The sequence below is a fragment of the Panthera onca genome, chromosome E2 (genome assembly GCF_046562875.1).
Source record: "Panthera onca isolate mPanOnc1 chromosome E2, mPanOnc1 haplotype 2, whole genome shotgun sequence".
Taxonomy (NCBI): Eukaryota; Metazoa; Chordata; class Mammalia; order Carnivora; family Felidae; genus Panthera; species Panthera onca.
The window spans coordinates 54,855,932-54,878,505 of NC_138353.1; the positions used below are offsets into that span (position 1 = coordinate 54,855,932).

Sequence of the window (22,574 nt, forward strand, 5' to 3'; positions counted from 1 at the left end):
TAAATTAAACATTAAAAAAAAAAAGGCAAACTTCTAGAGGCAAAGAACAGAAATGGTGGTTGCCAGGAGCTGGGAGAAGAGGGAAACGGGGAGATGCTCCATGGTTACAGAGTCTCTGCCACACAAGATGAGCAAATTCTAAGAGCTCCGCTACACAACATTGTGTCTACAGTTGACAAGATGCTATCGCACATCAAAAAATGTGTTAGGAGGGAAGACATTGTGTTAAGTGTTCTTACCACACATGCACACCCAAAATGTAACCCAAAAAGAAACAGAATGACAAAGCGACAAGGGGGGGGGGGGGGAAACCTTTGATGGTAACATGGGTATATGGGTAGGTCCGAACTTATCAAATTGTATCTATTACACTGGGTGTTGTATGGAAACCAGTTTGACAATAAATTTCATATATTAAATAAATAAATAAATAATAAATAAATAAATAAAAATTGTATCTATTAATTAAGCACAGCTTTTCGTATAACAGTTATGCCTCAATCAAGCTGAAGAGCAAAAGAGCTGAGGGTCCCCTGCCCCTCTCCCACCCCCACCCCCAATCTGCTGGGCCCGCTTAACCCTGCCGAGGTCTGGGGGCTTTTCTGGGTGGTACTTCCTCTCACAGAGGCCTGCCAGCCAGCAGCTGGGACTGGGCTTGTCCCCAGGGGACATGCATTTCTCTGAACAATGTCAGGAAAGGAAACCAAACTCAAAGGCTCTCAGGGACTTTCTGATCGTTTTTTGGCGCTGGGGGTGGACGGGTAGGTCGGCGCGTTCCCTGGGGTGGGGTGAGGGGCTTTACTGGTGGCTGGGGTAAGGAAGAGGCCTAGGTCGGGAAGGCCCGTGGTACACCAGTGATTATTAGAACAAGAGGCCTTACTGATTGAAGCTGTGTTATGATAACCTCCTCTGCCCATTACCTTGAATTCTTTAAACAACCTTCTAAGGTAGGGTTTTTGTTTTTTTTTTTTTTTTGAACAGCTTTACTGAGATATAAGTCACATACCATACAGTTGACCCTTTAAAAATATACAGTTCAATGGCTTTTGGTGTATTCACGGAACTTTTCTACTGTCTTCACAAAATTTTAGAACTTTTTTTTATCACTCCAGAGAGAAACCCTGGACCTTCCAGGACCCGCATGACCTCAGTCCTGAGGTCAAGCAACCACGAATCTGCTTTCTGTCTCTACAGATTTGCCTCTTCTGGACATCTCAAAGGATGGTGTGATGGGGAAGCTGGAGGCTCAGAGAGGGTGCCTGACCAGCTTAAGGTCACACAGCTAAGGAAGGGGCAGACTTGGGACTTGAACCCGGATCTCCCTATTCTTCAAGGCCACACCTTTCCACTGCACCACGGGGCTTTTCTTCTTTCCCATCACAGTATTAAGAATGGTCAGCTCTGTTGGTGGAACCCAGGATACCTGCTTTAGGTTGTATTTAATCCTTGCCATCTCTCCAGGGAGACAAGTACAGTTATGCCCATTTTACAGAGAGGGAAACAGAAACACCGAGGGCCTAATGGTTCAGTGCACTGTGGCTGCTAGTAAATGGAAGAGGGTTATGGGAAAAACAACAACAACAACAACAACAACAACAACAACAAGAACAAACAAGTGCATATTGAGGCCGGGTGAGGAGCACAGGATAAAAAGTTGAGACAATTTTGATGAAAAGACCATTTTCTTTTGGGTTATGCCCCCTCCACCCTCACCGCCCCTTCTTCTTTCTTTTTATATGAAAAGGAAAAGAAAGTTCCCTCCACCCTTTGAGGTCACTTCCTGACCCATTTGAGAATCTGTGTGGGGTGGTTACAAACTCACTTCTCCCTGCCTGAATGCCTCCTGTTAATGCTTTGAGTGGGCAGTGGGCCTATGTGTTCATGGGCACTGGCACCAGACAGACCTGGGTTCTGGGTTTAAATCCTACCCCCGTCCCCCCAAACTGAACACTTGTGAGTCCTACATGGGACACTGTTTGTTTGTTTGTTTGTTTGTTTTTGACCGGGTGGATTCTCCGCCTACCTACTGTGCTTTGGAAAACAAATGTCATTTTGTATTTGAGTCCTCCCAGAAGGAAGCAGGGAGGGGCCCATGTGTCAATTATTTTGAACAAACAAGCTGAGGTTTAAGAAAAAGAGGTGAGAAGCTCCAGAGATTCCCCTTCATTGCACTGGATTCCTTTAAAAATTTGTTTTAACGTTTCAAACGCACAAACCGTGAAATCATGACCTGAGCTCAATGAAGTCAGACGCTTAACCGACTGAGCCACCCAGGCGCCCCTGCACTGGATTCCTGTTCGCCTGAAGGTAAACAATGAGACGAAGAAGACAGACAATTAAAAATATGAAAAAGCAACCTGCCATCTACTATGACCGTCATCTCATACACCATGGGTATCTGAACCCCAAAGATACCGTAGGCGCACAAATCAGGTTAAAATAGAGTTCTTTGACTCGAAGCATGTACTACATGTTCTTTCGTTGCTTGACCCCAGGGGACCAGAGAAAGCTCCAGCCAGGATTAGCATCTGTTTGGACAGAGGTTAGGAGCAAGGGCTCCAGGAGTGGCCTCCAAAACTGTTGCTTGCACACAGCAGTCATTTCATCAGCAGGAGCTTGAACACGCTTCCCTATAACAGGCAGATTTTGTAAGAATAAATTGCACATACGTGCAGTTGTGCTGATAGCTCATGTACGTTCCATAACAGGTACCAAAATACAAGTGCCAAAAAGATTGATGGAAATAAATATAAGGTGAAGTACTTAAAAAAAAAAAAGGCAAAGAAATTTAACCTAGAGTTAGCCGTTATTTTTTGGAAATTGGCCCCATGATTCCAAGTGGCTGACGTCATAACAAGTCTTTCAAAGATCTCTTTAGAAAACTGCAGTAAGTTGTCCGTGAACAGTAATTGGTACATTCCTGAGATGGGGCAGGGAAGGAAATGAATCTATGGATTTCTGAAGTCGGTAAATGTGACCCGTGACTTCAGATACACCATGTTCCCTCGGGGCAACATCCATAAGTTCACAAAATGCTCTAACTCAACAGTTTAGGAGTAAAACTGATGTGCTCTGAGAAGGCTGTAGGTGACCCTAAAGCTGGCTGGAATCGCCAAGAAGACACTTGCGTCAAAGATGCACGTGAAAAGTTTGAATAACATGGCTTCAGGAAACCCAAGAATGGAAAAGTCATATTTCTAAAAAAAAAAAAAAAAAAAAGAAAGAAAAAAAAGTTACATCATACGGTTTGTGACTGCAAATTGGCATGTGCAGCTAAATTAATCAACTAAATACAGTAATTAGGCATTTGACTATGTCTTCCATACACTTAGTTTACAGAGTGAGCCATTAAAAACACAAAAAAACCCAAAAAAAAACTCTCGATGCACCTGGGTGGCTCAGTCCGTTGACTTCGGCTCAGGTCATGATCCCACAGTTTGTGGGTTCGAGCCCCCCGTCGGGCTGTGTGCTGACAGCTCGGAGCCTGAAGCCTGCTTCCGATTCTGTGTCTACCTCTCTCTCTGCCCCTCCCCTGCTCACTGTCTGTCTTTCAAAAATAAACATTAAAATGGGGCGCCTGGGTGGCTCAGTCGGTTAAGCAGCCGACTTCGGCTCAGGTCATGATCTCGCGCTCCGTGAGTTCGAGCCCCGCGTCGGGCTCTGTGCTGACAGCTCACAGCCTGGAGCCTGTTTCAGATTCTGTGTCTCCCTCTCTCTCTGCCCCTCCCCTGTTCGTGCTCTGTGTCTCCCTGTCTCAAAAATAAATAAAATGTTAAAAAAAAAACATTAAAAAAAATCTTCTCATTGGGAAATTGGGAGATCAATTTCCGGTTCTACGTTTCTTAAACTGTTTTGATCCCGTCTGACAGATGGGGAGACTGAGGCCGAGTGTATTTAAGTGGTTTGCCCAAGGTAGTAAGAGGTGCTTGCTGTGCCACCAGCGCAGCCTCGGTGACGATTTCAAATTCGGCCGGGAACAGCCCACTCCAGGCAATTAAGAGGAGTTCGTTAAACGCACGGAGAACACCTGAATGCAGCAGGCGCTCCATAAATGCTGCTACGCCGCCGCCTGCAAGCTCCCTCTCTCCGGCTCGCCGGGGGCCTGGGGCGGCTCGCTCCCTCTCCCCCAGCCGCGGAGGCACGGTCCCCGGCGCCGAGTCGGTGTCCGGGTGCGCGGCCGGGGCGGGCGGGGCAGGGCCGCCTGGAGGCCGCGGGGGGCGGGCCGGGGCGCGGGGGGCGGCCCCCAGGAGTCACGTGGCGCGCGGCCGCGGCCGAAGCAGAAGTAGCAGCGCCCGCGTTGGAGGGCGCGCGCCGCAGGGAGTGCCCGGAGCCGGGACCCGCGGCCGGGGCTCGGCCAGGTGAGTGGCCGGGCCGGGCGGGAGCGCGCGCGGGCGCCCGGGGAGGGCGGGGTGGGGCGGGGGGGACGCGCGCGCCCGGACAGTCCGGCGCCGGGGCGGGCAGGAGCGGGGCGTGCCGTCGGGGGGCCCCGCAGCCCGCGGTGCCCGGGGCCCGGGCAGTGCGGGCGGGGGTCGGGGCCTGGCCGCCGGCCACTTCCTCACCGGGAACGGCGCCGCCTCGCCGGTCGGTGCCCGGGGACCGCCCCGGCTTTGAATGGGAACCCGGAGGATGCAGCGCGGCTGGCGGTCGGAGGGTCGCGCCGGCGTTGGCGTTCAAGGCTCCCGTGGCCGTGGGGTCGTGCGCCGCTTCCCGGCCGCGTCTGTGGCCGGGGCTCGCTGAGTCCGGGCGGCCGGGCGGGCCCCAGGCACTTCCCCGTATTGCACAGGTGGTTGTGGGTGGGTGGCTGGCGGCGCGATACCACGGAAGGCGCGGCCCTCACCCAGGAGAAACCGGGAGAGTTTGGGGGGGATCCGTGTTTCCCTGTCCCACCCCACAACTGCGTGTGTGCATAATTATGTGTGCTCGTCTGTGCGTTTTCCTGGTTATGTTTTGGAATCCCAACGAGGTCATCACCGCCATAGCGGAAGAATTCGAGGGGCAACCGCGTCTCATTTAGACTGGGGGGTTGGCGCCTGGATTCTTGCGGAGAACCGGGAGGGGCTCTCCTAGCACCCCGATCTTAAACTACGCGGAAAGAGTCTGGCGGGCTGAGGGGGGTGACGTGGCGCAAGGAAAGAGGTGGCCTTGCTAATCACCTTAATTTGAATTGGAGTTCCAGCTGTGTGACCCTGGGCACGTTAAAGAACCTCTCTGAACTTCCTTACCCTGGATGCTGGGGCTGCCCAAACGTACATTCCAGGGCTGTGGAAAATTGAGGCCTGTCTATGAAAAGGGTGCCTGGCTCGTGGTTGACCCTCTGGCTAAGGGCCCTGCCTGGGGCTTGGCCATTATCCTTAGCTACGCTTCTGCAGAGAGGGCTTTACCAATTTTGGAGCCCGTGCCAGGCCCAGCAGTTAGCCTGCTACCAAGGTGTGTACCAGCGCGGGGACAGTACTCCCTGAGGATTTCGTTGATGCCGAAATTGCCTAGTGCCGCTGCTGCCGCCCCCACCAACCCGTCCCCCTACCCCACCTCTATCTCCCCCTCCTACACACCTTCCCCCTCCCCCCACCTTGAGCCCTTGAGGCTTCTCTACAAGAGGCAAAACGGGCACCCCACGAATAGCCCTTTGGCTGGGTGCAGTTGGTGGAAAATGGCCGGTAAGAAAATTTGAAAACACTTCTTAATTTGGAAAACAGCAAAACACAAGAAAAAGCTCATCCTTATGTTACCACTTAAGTTAATAAAAAGTCAGGGAACCCCCTCTTCCCCGCAAAGTAACCACTTTCCTTGGATTTATAAGCAGACAGCCTTTAAAAAAAATAATTCTATGATGCTTACTGGTTTGCAACTCCCCCCCCCCCCCCATCTATTTCATGAATCTTTCTGGATCCAATTGCTTATAAATTTTCCCCATGGTTTCTGATAGTTACTGAGTAATCCTTGGTGTGCATGTCTCCTTATTTCTTTAAGGGACCTCCTTCCTTCCCAGTTGTGTTCTTTTTTTTTTTTTTTTCTTTTCTGTTACAGATAATGCTTCTGCGAATATCTTTGTGTTTCCTTCTGCACACAGGTGACTGCTCCTCAAAGCGTATGCATGTTTTATGTTTTAATAGATGCTCACAGGTTGTCTCCTCAAAAAAAGAGAGTTGAGCTCATTCACACTTAGGTGCAGTGGCCGCCCCTCCAGTGAAAATGCGTTTCTGCAGGGTGGGTGTGAGATGGTGGGTGTGAGATGGGGCATCACCTTCCTTCCTTTCAGCTGCAGGAGAGGGGCAGCTGCCTCTCAGGAATGTGTGCAGAGCTCAACAGAATTGTCCTGTGGGATTTTATACGAAATCCTTTATGGGCCTAACGTTTCTTCTGAGCTCAGGGAAGAGAAGAAAACTTCCCTGCTTCCTAGTCCTGGGTCCTTGTCTCCCGGAAGTTTATTTCAAGCATGGAAAGGACGTGGAAAGTAGAAATGGCAAAACCTCTTATTAAATCTCAGACACCGTAAGTCCTTTTGCAAAGTTACCCGGGGAGGATGAGAAACAGGAAAAAGGGATTTCAAGGCTATTTCATTTTTTTTTTTCTTGAAAGCAGAAGAAAAATGGGAATTGTCCTTGCTGCCTGGTGCCTTCCTTTGGGGAGAAGGCCTGGGAGACCCCCTTGCCTTAGCTGCTGAAGCATCAAACTCTGGGAGCCTGAGTCGGGAGCTGGCTGGATCTTGTTGGTTGAGTCCAAGGATATTGTGGCCATAAGGGCCTGTTTCCAGTTCCTGGCGAGAGGCAACAGGGGAGACTTGATGTTTACAGTTGTGCCAGTCCACTGGGCTTCCGAGCTGGAAGTGACCAGAATCCGGGAATGTTTAAGTCCAAGCCCTTCTCAGAGCCAGAGTCAGAAAAAAACTGAGGGCCCTGGTGGCTCCTGGCCGGCAGGTGTAATCAGAGGTGGAGGTGGGAAGGGGTGTGTTTCCTCTTTATGCTTTGCCGCATGGTGACCTGGAGCCCTGGGAGGGAGCTCCAGAGGCGCATGGCTGAGGGTGGTCAGCTTGGTGAGAGCTGGGATCAGGTGCAAATCCTGCTCCTGCCACTTTCTAGCTGTGTGACCTTGGACAAGTCCTTTAACTTGAGAGGGATGAGGGGCTACCAAATTAGCTTGTTTCTAGCCAGATTCTGCCATGGGATTCTGAGTTCCATAAGACGGGTACTAACAGAGTCAGGGTGTGGGATTCAGACCAGGGTTCTGCCCTTGGTGCTGCCACATTTGTGTGTGTGACCTTGATTATGTAATTTCCCCTCTCAGGACTTGTGTTTTCACCTCTGGTATTTCTCCTTGAGATAAATGAGATAAACCAGGTATAGCAGGTGCTGGGACTTGGGAAAAAGCCAATAAAGAGCTGGTTTACCAGGACGAGACTGGCCCCAGGCACCTGGTCTCCCTGTCCCCCCTCATGGCTTACAGGGTGATGGGGCAGGAGGCTCATTTTGGGCGGAGTTTGTGGCCCACTTGTCTTGCTGCTGGGCCTTTGCCTAAGGCTGTTCCTCTGATGAGAACACTATTCCCTTCTGCTTTACCTTTTGAGAAGATTGGATTCAGATCCCTTCCTCTCCCAGAAGCTTTTTCTGTCCTAAGTAGGGGTTGAGCTGACAGGTCTGCTTCTAAGTGGGCAGAGAGCAGGTGTAATTCATGAGTTGATCTCCAGCTGCCAGATACCTGTGGAGCTGCCTTTGGCTATGGGCGTGAGCTGGAGGGAAGAAGGGGGCAGAGGGCAAGGCCTGGGCCTCTCCCCACTGCCCCTCGCCTCATTTGCATGCCAGTCCCCAGCTCAGTTCCTGGCATAGAGTTGACACTCCACATGTTGAACAGCTGACTGGTTAATATTATGAGGCCCTGCTAAGTGCTGGGGGCTGTACATACATCGTAGCTTCCAGTCCTTCCAGTGCCCCTTGAGGCTGGTATTACCTCCATTTTAAGATGAGGGAACGGAGGCCCTGATTTTGAGTGGCTTGGCAGGAGGCCTCCGGAAGGCCCGCATGGCCCTGGCTGAACACCTGCCTCTCTACAGAGTAACAGCTGTGGGCTCCTGATCCTGTTGGATTTGGGGCAGGGGTGGGGGGGAGGGGTGGGTGGAGGGGGGGGTGGGAGGGGTGGGTGGAGGGGGGGGTGGTGAATAATGAAGATGCATGGAAAAATTGATGGAGGTCGTAGCGATAGCAAAATCTGGGGAGCATTGACTTGTGTCATTGTTGTAAGGGCTCCAAGATCTCTCTCTCTACCTGGTTTAATCCAAGAACTTCCTCCGAGATTCTGTTACGTCTCCCCCTTCACAAGTGTGGAAGTACAGCATAGGCTTGGGGAGGGTCTGCCCCTAGAGAGCCTTCTATCTGACTCCCCTCTGCAGAGTGAGGGGTCAGGGCGTGACTGCAGCCGGCTGCTCAGAGGGGGTGACATGATTTCATGTTGTTGGAAACAGGGCCTCTAGCTACTGGTCTGGACTGGACTGGAGGGGGCTGGGGCAGAAGGGGGAGACCAGGTGGGCGATTAGAATAATCCAGGTGTGAGATCCTGGGAGGAGCCCGTGACTGGGGAAGATGAATTGCATCTGCTGACGGATTGGACACAGGTGTGAATGCCACCAGACCCGGCTGGTTCCAGGATTTGGGGCCCAGCACCTTTCTCTGCGGGGGCATCAGTGCTGTTTGAGAACACCTGCGTGCTGAGCAGAAGGCCAGTGTCCTGCTGGTGGCATCGCAGTGAAGGCTTTCCTCACTGTCCCCACGACCCCATTTTAGAAGGGATGCGACCGAGGCTTTCAGAGGTCGTGCAGCCTGCCCAGGCCACATGGTCGGCCGAAAGCCCCACCAGGACTTGAACTTTGAACTTGAGGCTGCTGGGCCCCGATGTTTTCTGTCTTTGTGGCTCCGTTTCCGTGCAGAGGTCTCCACAGACGCATTCTTGAAGTGGTTTAGTTGATAGTATTTTTTTCTCTTCTCAAGTTCACTTAGATGGGGAGGGAAATCTAGGCAGAAGAGAAGAGGATGCTGGGGGTGGGGAGTGGAGCCAGCCTGGACTGCTTTGGCTATTCAAATACTCTACAGCCTGGAAGAGTGTGGGAGGGCCGGGTACCCTGCCAGGCTGGAGTGATTTGGTTATTCAAAGCCGGGATGACAGCTGAGTCATTGAGGTCAGAGGGGCTCCTCCCACACCTCCACGTGTATTTCAACCTCTGTGCGTCCTGTCTGCGCTGAGTGGTCCACGATTCCCCGCCTGGAGAATCTTCCAAAACCCCTCCTGTTGGGCGTGAGACAGGATTTTGGCCGTTAGTTAACGAATTCCTCCTCCCAAAACCCAATTTACTCCTTTATTCTGCCTTTCCAGCGTCCTGTTCCCTCACGCCTCCCACCGCGTCCTCTGCCAAAAATGACCGCCATGGTCAACATGGACACCCTTCCTGAATATGAGAAGAGTCAGATCAAGAGAACCCTGGAGCTGGGCACGGTGATGACCGTGTTCAGCTTTCGTAAGTCTACCCCCGAGCGGAGGACTGTCCAGGTGATCATGGAGACGCGGCAGGTGGCCTGGAGCAAGACGGCTGACAAGATTGAAGGCTTCTGTGAGTAGCCCCTCCTGCCTTCACTTGCTCTTGTGCTTGTTGTTGGTTTGGTGTCTTATTCTTCTGGAAATGGAAGCGTGGCCGTTCTGACTGAGTATCTGTTGGGGTTTAGAGTAGGTGGGGGAAGTTGAGCCAGAGAATCGTGGTGGGGGGGGAGGGGAGGAACGGAGGCCCCAGGGGCCAACTTGGAAATGACATTCAGATGGCTCACCTGGGCTGGCGGGGGTGTGCTCCCTGCCTGACCGCATCGGGGACCTTTTGGTTTCTGTTGCCGGTCAAGCGCCCTGCCCTGCTCTGCCTTCGTAAGGACCAAGTGAGAGAACTGCAGGAATCCTGGCTTGGTAGGCAGATAGGCCTGTTTTGTTTTACTATGAACCACAGAACGAGAGGCCTTCGCTCTTCGCTCCGCGGGGACAGAGCGTGTCAGAATATTCTGGAGCTTTTAAATGAAGCTCCAGTCCTGGGAGGTGGTGTCTTCGTTCCCCACCCGCCTCAGATTGGGCAATTGGCTCAGTTCCTAAAGCTTCTAAGGCTGTTGTCAACAAACGGAGTAAGGAGACTTAAGCAATTTTCAGTTGCAGAGACTTGCTTTAATTGGCATTTTTTTGTATGGACTCTTTTTTTTTTTTTTTTTAATGTCAATTGAAAAATTAAAATATGCTTGGAAAAATCAAACAATTCATAAATAAATGTCTCTCCTCCCCAGTCCCACTCTGTGCCCCCGGGGTGGTCAAGCTCATTACCAAGAAGTTCTTTTGTCTTCTAGAGTATTCTATGCTTGTGAAATGCGTGGGTCATGTTTTTTTCCAGGAATGGGTCCTTACTACTTAAACTTCTGCACTTTGATTTCTTTCTTTTTTTTTTTTAATTTAATTTTTTTTTTATGTTTTAAAGTTTATTTTTGAGAGAGAGAGAGAGAGAGAGACAGTGTGAGCTGGGGAGGGGCAGAGAGAGAGAAAGACAGAATCTAAAGCAGGCTCCAGGCTCCAAGCTGTCAGCACACAGCCGACGCGGGACTGGAACCCACGAACCGCGAGATCGTGACCTGAGTGGAAGTTGGATACTTAACTAACTGAGCCACCCAAGCACCCTCAGATTTCTTTTTTTAATTTAATGATCATTTGGAGGTGGGTTCTGATCATCCCACTGGTCTACCTGCTGCTTTCACAGCCTCATAACATCTGGCTGCGTGAAATGGTCTGACCACCCCCCCCCCCCTGCCCGCCCCCCGCCCACCCCAGATGGACAGTTGGGTGATTTCAAGTTTTTTGTTATCAGCTGCTGCAAATTTTTCTTTTTCTTTTCTTTTTTCCTTTTTCTTTTTTCTTTTTTTCTTCTTTTTTCTCCTTTTTATGCAAAAACTCTATTGAGATAATTCACATACCATACAATTCACCCATTCAAAACGAACAGTGAAGTGGTTTTTAGTGTATTCATGCGTCTGCACAACCAACCATGTTTCGAACCTTTGAGGTCACCTCGAAAGGAAAACTTGTTCCCTATCGCCCTCACCCTCTTCCCTTGCCATAAGCAACTGCGAGTCTCCTTCCCGTCTCCGTTGATTTCCCTGTCGGGGGCACTTCCTGTAAGTGCAATTCTAGAATATGAAGCCTTCTGTGTCTGGCTTCATTCCCTTAGCATGATGACCCTGAGGTTCATCCACGTTGTAGCGTGTCTGTGCTTCATTCCTTTGTCCGGTTGAATAATAATCCCTCGTGTGGATTTTCCACAATTTGTTCACTCATTGATGGACCTTTGGGCCGTCCCCACTTCATGGCTGCAGTGACTCGTGTCAGGAACGTCCGTGTACAAGTTCTTGTGAGGGTGTGTGTCTTCATTCCTCTTGGGTCTGTGCCTAGGAGCATAGTTGTTGGGTCCTGTGGTGGTGACTCTGTGTAGCCATTTTAGGAGTCGCCGGACTGTTTGCAAGGTGGCTGCAGCCTGTTACATTCCCACCAGCGGTGTGTGGGGGCTGTCTTTGCTCCTTTTATTGTTAGAGGGTATATCTGAAGGATGACTTCCTTCGGGGGGAGTTTGGCAGCACCCAACAAAAGCCCGTGAGGTAGGACGGTACCTGTTCCCAAGCCTTGATCTGTACCTCAGTGGGGTTCTGAACTTGGCCGTTCACAGGTCACCTCTGCTAGCTTGGCGTAGCTCTTCATTCGATGGCTCTTACCGTGAGTTCGATTAAACAGCTTTCTAAAAATTTTCTCCTGGCTTCGTAGCCAGGTATGTCTCCGGTGTCACAGAACCTGAGCCCTGTTGTGAAAACACCCGTGTGTTTAAGCAGCTGACTTTCCCCCCAGTTTTGCTTGCATTTGGCCACACTCCACCTCCCAAGTGGCCCAGAAACCTGGTGCAGCTGGGGTGGAGGTGGGGACCTGGGGAGTGTGCAACGGGCACTGATGGTAAATGCAGGGTGCCATACTGAGAGTGGACAGTGGGTCCCAAGCCCGGCTGATCATTAGAAATCCACAGGGGTTTTTTTTAAATGTTTTTTTTTTTTAAATGTTTATTATTTATTTCTGAGAGAGACAGAGTGCAGTGGGTGAAGAGGCAGAGAGAGGGAGGCACAGAATCTGAAGCAGGCTCCAGGCTCCGAGGTGTCAGCACAGAGCCCTTTGTGGGGCTCGAACCCACAAACCATGAGATTATGATCTGAGCCAAAGTTGGACGTTCAACTGACTGAGCGTGGGAGGCTTTTAAAAGTACAACCTAGGGGCGCCTGGGTGGCGCAGTCAGTTAAGCGTCCGACTTCAGCCAGGTCACGATCTCGCGGTCCGTGAGTTCGAGCCCCGCGTCAGGCTCTGGGCTGATGGCTCGGAGCCTGGAGCCTGTTTCCGATTCTGTGTCTCCCTCTCTCTCTGCCCCTCCCCCGTTCATGCTCTGTCTCTCTCTGTCCCAAAACTAAATAAAAAACGTTGAAAAAAAAAAAAAATTAAAAGTACAACCTACTGGAACATTCTTGGGAAGCTCATTCTAAGGGGCACGAGACCAGATTTTGGCACCTGAAATCCACGTCTGTAGGTTTTCCTTCTGTTAACTAAATGCCGTTCTGCCCTCTCCCTGGAGAGGCTGAGGATGACTATCATTCACTAGGTAGGTTGGGGCTCAGTATTTTAATAAGCTCCCCAGGGGCACCTGGGTGGCTCAGTCGGTTAAGCGTCTAACTCTTGGTCTTGGCTCAGGTCATGATCTCACAGTTTGTGGGTTCAGGCCCCGCATTGGGCTCTGTGCTCTGTGGAGCCTGCTTGGGATATTCTCGCCGCCTCTCCCCTGCTCCTGCTCTCTTTCTCTCTCTCAAAATAAATAAACATTAAAAGAACCCCACCACAGGTGGTCCTGGTAACCAGCCAGGTTTGGTGTATGCTGCTCCAGAGACGACCACCTAACCTTCCTTTGTTCTGTATTTCAATGTCTTCTCTGCCAGGCACTGTCCTAGGTACTGAAGACATGGCTGTAACTAGATTCTAATCCTCATGGAGCTAACAGTGTTTCATTAGGAACAAGCAGCATGGGCTTTGACTTCCAGCACCGTTTGAGAGGCTTTGCTGCGTGACCATGGGCAAGTTACATCTGCTTTCCAAAATTAAATTCTCTTACGTCTAGAAAGGGAATGATATTGGTGTCCATAACCTCTTGGGTTCTGGGCTGCGGGGGGAGAAGAGGAAGGATGGATCCCCTGCCCTGGTGGGGAGCAGACTTAGCAACTGGCCAGTGCAGGATCGTGTGATCAGTACCACAGTGAGGGTCTAGGCTGGGTACCCTGTGAGGAAGGAGGGTTCTTACTGGTCTGGGTGTAGAGGAGGGGGAATAGGTGGAGGCCTCTCCCAGAGGAGCTTCTTGGGTGGTGACTTAGAGGAGAGAATTGCTGGGTGGCCTGCAAGATGGCTGTCCTGAAGCAGGATCAGCAGGTGGCATTGAATATGAGCGAGTAGGTTTGTGGGTCAGAGATTTGGGCAGGGCTCAGCTGGGTGACTCTATTCTTTGTGACCTGGACTGAGGTCATTTGGTGATATTCAAGTGGTATGTCACTTGGTCTGGAAGTTTCCAGAATCTTCACTCCCATGTCTGGGGCCTTGGTGGTGATGGCTGGAAAGATGCGGATAAATGGAAGTTGGGATAAATGAGTGCCTATCGCTGCTGGACCCAGAGCAGTTGGGCTTACATGGTGCCTGGCATCCCCCCAGAGGGTGTGTTCCAAGAGTCCCAGGCAGAAGCTGCTTAGCGTCAGGAGTCCCAGAGCATCACTCGCACCAGCTTAGGTCACCAAGGCCAACTCCAATTCAAGGAATGGGGACTCCCCTCTTGAGGAGCGTTGGCATGCATGTCCAGGGTGGAAAGGAGCTGGTAGTGGCTGTCCACCTTGGAGCCAGGCCACCGTGAGTACATCTGGACTCTGGATCCAGACCTGTAGCTCAAGTCCCTGCTCTGCCACCTGCTAAGTATGTGATCTGAGCCACTCTGTGCCTCAGTTTACCTGTCTGTCAAAATGAGGTGATAGATCCTATTTAATATGAATTACATGAGTTTTAAGATAGGCAAGAATTAAGTGGACTTTATTTAATGTACTTTAAAAAAAATAGATTTTAATGTTTATATTTGAGAAAGTGTGAGTGGGGGAGGTACAGAGAGAGAGGGAGAGAGAGGATCCAAAGCAGGCTCTGTGCTGACAGTAGAGAGCCTGATGCGGGGCTCGAATTCACAAACTGTGAGATCATGAGCTGAGCTGAAGTTGGATGCTTAACCGACTGAGCCACCCAGGTGCCCCAGTGTGCTTTTTTAATACGTGGGAAATATTGCATAATTGAAATGGAACCCAATAAAAGAAAAAAGAAACTGGTAGGGAGTCCCAAGCACTGGCTTCTTTTTTTTTTTTTAATAAGTATTTAAAAAAGTTTTTTGATGTTTATTTTTGAGAGAGAGAAAGAGACAGAGCATGAGTGGGGGGAGAGGCAAAGAGAGGGAGACACAGAATCCAAAGCAGACTCCAGGCTCTGAGCTGGCAGCACAGAGTCCGACACGGGGCTTGAACCACAAACCACGAGATCATGACTTGAGCTAAAGTCAGATGCTTAACACACTGAGCCACCCAGGCGTGCCTCCCCTGCCAATGCCCCCAAGCCCTGGCTTCTAGAGAAGACTAGATCTTAAGCCACTCACCTCTTGGCTGTCAGTTTCCCTTTTACTTTCCAAGGGTGATGGTAAGATGCTGACCGGGCTTCCTTCCAACCCTGGCCTCCTGGAGAGCCTTGGAATATAGGGAGGGAGCCCATGGGCCAGCTGGGAGATGCTGTGTGTGTGTTTTCTTCACTTCCAGGGGCATCAGCTGAGTCTCCAGCTAGAAAGGAGCCCACTCGGGGGCCTTTCTGAGTTCACCCTTTAGGGCCCTGCTACATCTTCTGCATTTGGGGGGCCTGGAATGTGCCTTGGGAGCTGACGCAGGGCCACCTGTTTGTGGAGTCTGGATAGGGTTGGTGGGGCGATGGGCCGCCTTGGAGGGTGTGGACCATGGCCATCTCTACTGAATAGGCTCCTGTCCTGAAGTTTGCACGCATGTCTTCTCCATCTGCTTATTTTTGGCAAGTTATGGCTGCTGGTGAATGAGGGATTCTCAAAAATAGGAGCTGTTCTGTTTCCCTGGTTTGGGTCCTTGGCGTGGCCGCCTGGCGATGACGATGACGTTGTCGATGACGGGAGCCGCCTCTAACGAGTGCTGTCTGTGTACTGGTGCCTGTGTAAGCACATCACGTACAACAGCTCGTTAATTCTTCACAGTGACCCCGGGAAGCTCTGTTTATGAGGGCACGGAGTCCTGTGGAGACTAGGTGACGTGCCCAAGGCCACACAGCCACGAACGGGCAGAGCTATAACTTGTATTCATGCTGTCTGCCTTCAGAGTCTCATATCTTCTTCCTGCTGTGTTCCTTTCTCTTCCTGGGTGATCTCTGATGTTTCAGTTCTGTGTGTGATGGAGAAGCACGTTGCTGGGGACCCAAGAACAGCAGTTCGACTCAAGTTTTCATTTTTACAATGGGAGGGAAATGCGTCCATTCCTTATGTGTGCAGAGGACACGCTTGGCTGGGTGCTGGAGATGCCAGGAGGAGGAGGCCTCTTGAAGTGCCCTGGTTAGCAGGGAGACAGGCGTGCCAAGAGACCACACAGTGTGGACAGCTGCTGACAGAGCCAGGGCCATTGAAACGGCGTGGTTCTTATCCCCGCTAGTTCTGAAATCCATCTTGGGGCTTCGAAGCCATTAAAAAAATGATTATTTTTGAAAGTTGTTATCGAAATGTTTTTGAAACGGTGGAGAAGTGGTTGTTTTTGTACCGGCATCATCCCCCGCCTGCAAAGAAATGCATTGTCTGAAAGCGGCCCCCACACTCCTTCAGTCAAACATCCCATCAGAAAGGAGATTCAGCCAATGCCCTCCGTGTCTGTAAACTTATTTATTTGTTGGTTTAGATGTGTGGTTATGGTTCACGATAGCAGGGACTTGAGAGTCTGAGTGCCTGGATCTCCTCCCAGCCCTGCCACCTCATTGGGGTGTGATCTTGGGCCACTTGTCACCTCTTTGTGCCTCCGTTTCCTCACCTGTAAAAACAGTAATGAAAGAATGCCTTGCATCAGACTTCTGGGAGCCTTCACTGAAGTAATACAGGGGCAGTGCTCTCGACACTGCTGAGCACAGCAGAGGCAGGTTCTCAAGTATTGGCTGCTCTTGGCATCCTTGTCATGGTCCTTGTCATTGTCCTCATCAAACATAAAGGGAAATGGTACTGGAGAAAGGATGAGATAAATATTAGAACTTCCATTTATACAGTGATTTTCCTTCCTGATCGCCTTCTGGCGTATATACTCTCCATGACAGAGACCGCTGGTACGAAAAACAGAACTGACCTTTTTATTCTTGACCTTGATTCAGACTTGCTTGGCTGCTGGACGGTTGAGGAATTGATTTCTGTGGTTGTTCATGGGTTGTTTTCTGTCCTGGATAACGATTACTTGTTCTTAGAATTTGTTCCTTTGTTGATTTTAGCAAATACTCAAAGGACTGAGTGTGTGTTTGGTGTTAGACTTGTCACTGGGAATAAAGTGTCGAATAGGGCCACAGAGATCCATAAAGCAACTTACAGTTTCCTAGGACAGAAAAAGCCAAACTAATCATTCAAGCATTTGGGATTGTGATGGATGCTAGGAAGGTAAGAATCCAGGCACTGTGACAGAGTAGCCAGGGAAGAACACTATTTTAGTAGAGTAGATCTCGGGGAAGCCTCTCTGTGGAGGTGATACTTGGCCTGGACTTGATGGGTGAGCAGGAGGGAGCCATGGGAGGCTCTGTGGGGAGAGCAGTCCGGGCAGAGGACACCGCAGCAAAGCTTCTGTGTTCGTCAGGGGCAAAGGGCAGTGACAAAAGATGTCTTCATACAAGTTTCTCACCAAGTCCTGAAACAGTGGGATTGGGGGGTGGGGCTCTGCTGTGGGGTGGTTAGGTACCCTCTAAGACATCTGAGGCTGCCTCAGGATCCTCTGTGTCCAGCCAGCATGTGGGGGAAGAGGGAGAGTGGAGGATGCCTTAAGAGGTGTTTATGGCCTGGGCCTGCAAGGTGGAAAGTTCCCAACTTCCACTGACAAGGAATTGGCATGTGACGTGCTGCAAAGGTTGCTGGGAAACGTGACCAGCCTGTGTGCCGTTCAGAATGAGAAGCGGGTTTGGTAGGCATCTTCCGGGCTCTTCGTGGCCCCTAATTGTGGAGGGGGCAGAGGTGGCTGTAGGAACCCAACTGATGGCTAGAGAACAGAATGATTGTAGGGACTTGGTGGGGCGGGGGGGGGGGGGGGGGGGCAGGTGGAGTTCTTGTAGGAATCCAAGAAAATAGACAACTTTACCCGGTAAGTGGGCCTCATGGGAAGGGGGGATGGTGGCACTGAGGACTCTGCCATCTGTCTGACAAGAGCCGCAGGCAGTGGCTTCTCTCCATGGTCGAGCCTCCTCGCCCCTGTTAAGCTTCCCTGCAGCCATGGCTGGGTCCTTCCCAGCAAAGCCGTTCTCCCTCCTCACTCCCTGGGCGGCCTCCTCCGTGAAGCCTGTGGTTTCCCAGCCTCCCAAGAGTGGACTCCTGAGAGAGGCCTATGATTGGCTGGGTCTTCTTTTTTTTTTTTTTTAATTTTTTTTTTTCAATGTTTTTTATTTATTTTTGGGACAGAGAGAGACAGAGCATGAACGGGGGAGGGGCAGAGAGAGAGGGAGACACAGAATCGGAAACAGGCTCCAGGCTCCGAGCCATCAGCCCAGAGCCTGACGTGGGGCTTGAACTCACAGACCGCGAGATCGTGACCTGGCTGAAGTCGGACGCTTAACCGACTGCGCCACCCAGGCGCCCTGGCTGGGCGCCCAGGCGTCTTCTTGAGCCAGTGCATGGGGATTGGCTATTTCGAAGCCAGCGTCCCCTCTTTGGTTTGGTAGTTGGCCTCTCCTGGTGGGGGGCATAGTCTGGAAGCTTCAGGACTTACGGGCAGGGGTGGGTCCCTGTAATGGGTTGAGTTGTGACCTCCCCCCCAATTTCCTGTATCAAAGCCCTAACCCCCTGTGCCTCAGACCGTGAGCTTATTTGGAAATTGGATCTTTGTAGACGTATTAAGGTGAGGTCATGCTGGTGTCCGGTGGGGCCCTCATCCAATATAACCGTGTTCTGGAGGAGACACACAAGGAGAGAAGGTCCCGCGATGAGGGGCGCAGGGGTGGGAGTGTGGCCTTGACAAGTAGGGGACCACCAAGGTGGCCGGCAGTGCTGGAAGATGGGGGAGAGGCATGGAACAGATCATCTCCCCCCAGCCCTCAGGTACCAACCCTGCCCACCCCGTGGTCTGGGGTTTCCAGCCTCCACAACTGTGAGGCAGTACATTTCTGTTTAGGCCACCCGGTCTGTGGTCCTTTGTTACGGCAGCCCTAGCAAACGAATACACTCCCCTTTAATTTTTTTTTTTTTAAGTCTATTTATTCTTGACAGAGACAGAGCGTGAGCTGGGGAGGGGCAGAGAGAGAGGGAGACACAGAATCTGAAACAGGCTCCAAGCTCTGAGCTGTCAGCACAGAGACCGGCGCGGGGCTCGAACTCACGAACTGTGAGATATGACCTGAGCCGAAGCCGGGCGCTTAACCGACTGAGCCACCCAGGCGCCCCACAAATACACTTCCCTTTAAAAGGGGACTGAATGGCAGTGGGGTGAGCACGGCCACTGAGGCGTCCATCTGGCCACAGGTATTCTGGGCAAGGTTCAGTTGGCCGTGAAGGAATTGAGGGGCCATGGCTTTCCTTCAACCATCCTCTTCCTTCCTGGCTACATTCGTCTTGGCCATTGGTCTTGGTTAATTGTGTGTACTGTGGCACCAGCCTGCTTAGGTTTGAATCCAGAGTCCATGGCTTTTTAGCTGTGTGGCCTTGGGCAAGAGACTTAACTGTCTGTGCTTCTGTTTCCTCATCTGTAAAATGGGAAGAATGGTAGTGCCTGCCTTAAAGAGTTGTTAGGAGGGTCAGATGTGCTCCTGTAGGAAACCACTTAGGTACCTGGGAAGGTTTGCTCTTGTTACTACCACTCAGGCTTCTCTCCTGTCTCTTGCAAGTATATACCCTGAATTCTCTCCTCCCAGAAACCAAGCCTCCCCTTTGAAGGACGCTGTGCATGTCGAGTTAGTTGTGGTTGGTCCCTTGGGTGCTCCCAAGGCTGTGGGGTGTGGACATGGGTCTTTTTCATCCGGCTCTTGGGAAACTTGGTGTCCCAGCTCAGAGCTCCATCTGGGGCTGTTGGTGAGGACAGGAGAGGCAGCTGGAGTGTGGACACATCCCCCTGGGAGAAACCAGGGAGCCGGGTGCAGGGAGCGTCTGTCCCTTGCATCTCTGTAAGCCCTGGGGTTGGTGTGTACCCCACTTTGTGTCATTAGAGTCTCCTGAATAGTTGGTGCAAATCAGATCTCTTGTGGATGTCTAGGGAGGGAGCTGTTAAGAGCGATCCCTCAGTGATTGCTTTTAGGAAGAAACTCCTCCCCACCGCCTGCCACCCAGTGGATCTTAAAGATAAGCGTGCATTGTCACATAGCAGGGTAGCAAAGTGACAGGTCTTGTTTTGTCTTGCAAGAGACTGAAGTGCTATGCAGTTTGCATTTGAAGCTAGAAATCCTGGTGGTGGCTTTTCCTGCTGCCCAGCAATGCTTGACTTGGAGCGGTCCTTCACCCCAGAATGTGGGCTCCAGGAGGCAGGGGCAGGTCCGTTCAACTTTCCAGTGTGGGATCCCCAGCACCTCGCCCAGGGTGACCAGTGGACACATGAGGGAAAGGACCTCGATGCCCCCCCTGCAGTCTGTGCTCCCCCTTTTCTCCCCAGAGATGGCAGTATCTGGGGTTAAGGTAGAGCATCTCTGTGACAACTTCCTTTTGAACCATATACACAGCCCTGAGCTTATTGGCAGCGTGACCCGGAGCACCCCAGGCCCCCTTGTGCCTCAGCCTTCTCGAGTGAGAGCTGGGATGATGGCAGAGTTTGCCGGTGGGTTCTGTGCAAGGATTAAATTTGTAAATGCATGTAATCGCCTGGTCTGTACTTGACCGGGGTGCCTCGTGCTCAGGCTGCCCTGATGGCTTGTCAGTGCCTGCATTTGTGTGTTTCGCGAAGTATTCGAGGGGCTGTGGTGTGGCCCCTACATGCAGGCGGCCTTTTAGGGTTAAGGTCCCTTGGGTTTGAGCCTTGGGCAGGCCAGCATGTCCGCCCCTTGCCTCTGTCCTTGGAGGCTGGGGTAGCCTGCCCTTGGAGAAGAGGAGTGTCAACAGGGCCGTGACGATGTTTTGGAAACAGCAACGGTGATGATGCCAGTTCCAGCATTGCCGGAAGAAGCTTTCATCTGACCCAAGCTGCACAGCCAAGGGCGGGAGTGGGCTTGGGGGCCAGGGTGAGGTGTCTGGTGCGTGAAGGACTCTGTTTCAAGGAGGGAGAACATGGCACTTTGTAATTTGTAGAAGGGAGACTGGCAAAGTTAGTGTCCGCACAGCGGGAGAGAGACAGGAAGAGAAGGCCCTGTGGGGCTCGTGGTGGGGGCGGGGTGTGATGTCAGCCTCTGCGGGTGAGGGCCTGGGGCCTGGCTGGAGGAGGGCCTGTGTCCCTGGGGAGCTAAGAAGGACCCAAACAGGGGTGGCCAAGCGTGAACGGCCAGTTCCCTATTGAAGACAGCTCTGAGCTGATCTCCTCTGACCTGCGTTTGCCCTGATTAATTCTGACTTCGTTTTCCTTGAAGAAGTAACATGTATTCATTAGCAGAAACATGTTTTTTAAAGTTTATTTATTGGGGGGGGGAGGGGCAGAGAGAGAGGGAGAAAGAGAATTCCAAGCAGGCTCCATACTGCCAGCGCAGAGCCCAATGTGGAGCTCGAACCCGCAGCAGTGAGATCATGACCTGAGCTGAAGCCAAGCGTCGGGTGCTTAACTGACTGAGCCACACAGGCCCCCCAGCAGAAATATTTTTAACGATAACTGGGTGAGGGTAACAGCCCCTTCCCCCTTGACCAGAGGCATGTGTGTTAAAAGTTGGTCTACACACTTCTGTTTGTTTTGTTCGTTTATTTTTGCAAGACATAGATGATTTTTATAAAACGCAATATTCTAGCACCGTGCCTTTTCCATTTAGTGCTACATTGGGACCACTTAAAAAAAATTTTTTTTAATGTTTATTTTTCAGAGAGACAGAGAGACAGGGAGTGAGCAGGGGAGGGGCAGAGAGAGAGGGAGACCGAGAATCTGAAACAGGCTCCAGGCTCTGAGCTATCAGCACAGAACCCCATGTGGGGCTCAAACTCACAAACTGTGAGATCATGACCTGAGAGGAAGTTGGATGCTTAACCGACTGAGCCACCCGGGCACCCCATGGGACCACTTCTTGTTATAAGCTGTCCTCTTAAGGCCTGACAGCCTGGGTTCAAATCTTGGCCCTGTCACTTAAAATGTTGGTGACCATGGACAAGTTAGCCTCCCATTGTACCCATCTATAGAGTGGGATCACAGTAGTGCCTTCCTTAGGGGATTCTCATGGGGATTAGGTGAACACGTTGCACACTTTGGGATAGTGCCTCACAAGTATCCCAGAGCACTCAGTAACACCATCACTGGTGATGGTGGGGGTGGTGATTATTATCTCGGTGCACTCTGGTAAGCAGAACAAAGTCCCCGGCCCAAGATGTTCCCATTGTAATCTCTAGAATTGGTGACTAGGTTCTCCTCTATGGCAAAAGGCTCTCTACAGATGTGATTAATTTAAGGATCTTGAGACGGGGAGATTATTCTGGATTATGGGAGGGGGGTGGTGGTATCACAGTGGTTCTTATCAGTGAAAGAGGGAGGAGGGTCAGTGTCTGAGAAGGAGATGTGATGACAGAGCAGAGGGCAGAGAGGTGAAATGAGTGGCTTTGAAGTTGGAAGGGGTCCACAAGCCAAGGGATGCAAGCCGCCTCCAGAAGCTGGAAAAGGCACAGGAACAGATTCTCCCGTAGAGCCCTCGGAAGGAAGGGAGCCTTCCTGACACCTGGGTTTTAGCCCAGGGAGACCCATTCTGCTCACCTGCAAAGCAGTAAGATCATGTGTGTTGTCTTAACTCCCTGAGATTGTGGTTAATTTGTTTCAGCAGCCACTGGAAATGACTATAGCCTCCTATCCAACTTAGACAAATCATAATATTTGCTTTGGATCTTGGTTTTTAAGAAGAGAGTGCATATAGCTAAGTCCTCACGTATATGCCTTCCTCCCTAGGGAAGCCAGGATGTCACTTTGATAATTACTCCCATGCATTTTCTAACACTGTGAAGACTTGCATCTTTAATTAGCATACAGTCTCTTGTTAGGCATCCATATTGATATCAGTGGCTTTCTTTTAACTGCATTTAGGTTTCACTCGGTAAGGGCCCCTGATAGGACACCTGTTCTTTTGATGATGGT

At 51.2% G+C, this 22,574-nt stretch overlaps 1 protein-coding gene and 1 long non-coding RNA gene across 4 annotated transcripts in view; one reads left to right on the forward strand and one right to left on the reverse strand.

Moving 5' to 3' along the window:
- The first annotated feature begins 4,243 nt into the window (after positions 1 to 4,243).
- Positions 4,244 to 22,574, forward strand: part of PLCG2 (phospholipase C gamma 2) — a 161,294-nt gene continuing 142,963 nt past the window's right edge. For all 3 annotated transcript variants that reach the window (XM_060650040.3, XM_060650047.3, XM_060650042.3), the window contains exons 1-2: positions 4,244 to 4,358; positions 9,361 to 9,595. In XM_060650040.3, the coding sequence (XP_060506023.1) occupies positions 9,403 to 9,595 (193 nt within the window). In that variant the 5' untranslated portion in view covers positions 4,244 to 4,358; positions 9,361 to 9,402. The remainder of the gene's footprint in view (positions 4,359 to 9,360; positions 9,596 to 22,574) is intronic.
- On the reverse strand, positions 12,127 to 12,619 carry LOC145713235 (uncharacterized). The gene is made up of 2 exons (XR_014136282.1): positions 12,547 to 12,619; positions 12,127 to 12,310 (listed from the first exon to the last, which is right to left on the reverse strand). It is a non-coding gene; the product is annotated as an uncharacterized LOC145713235 (long non-coding RNA).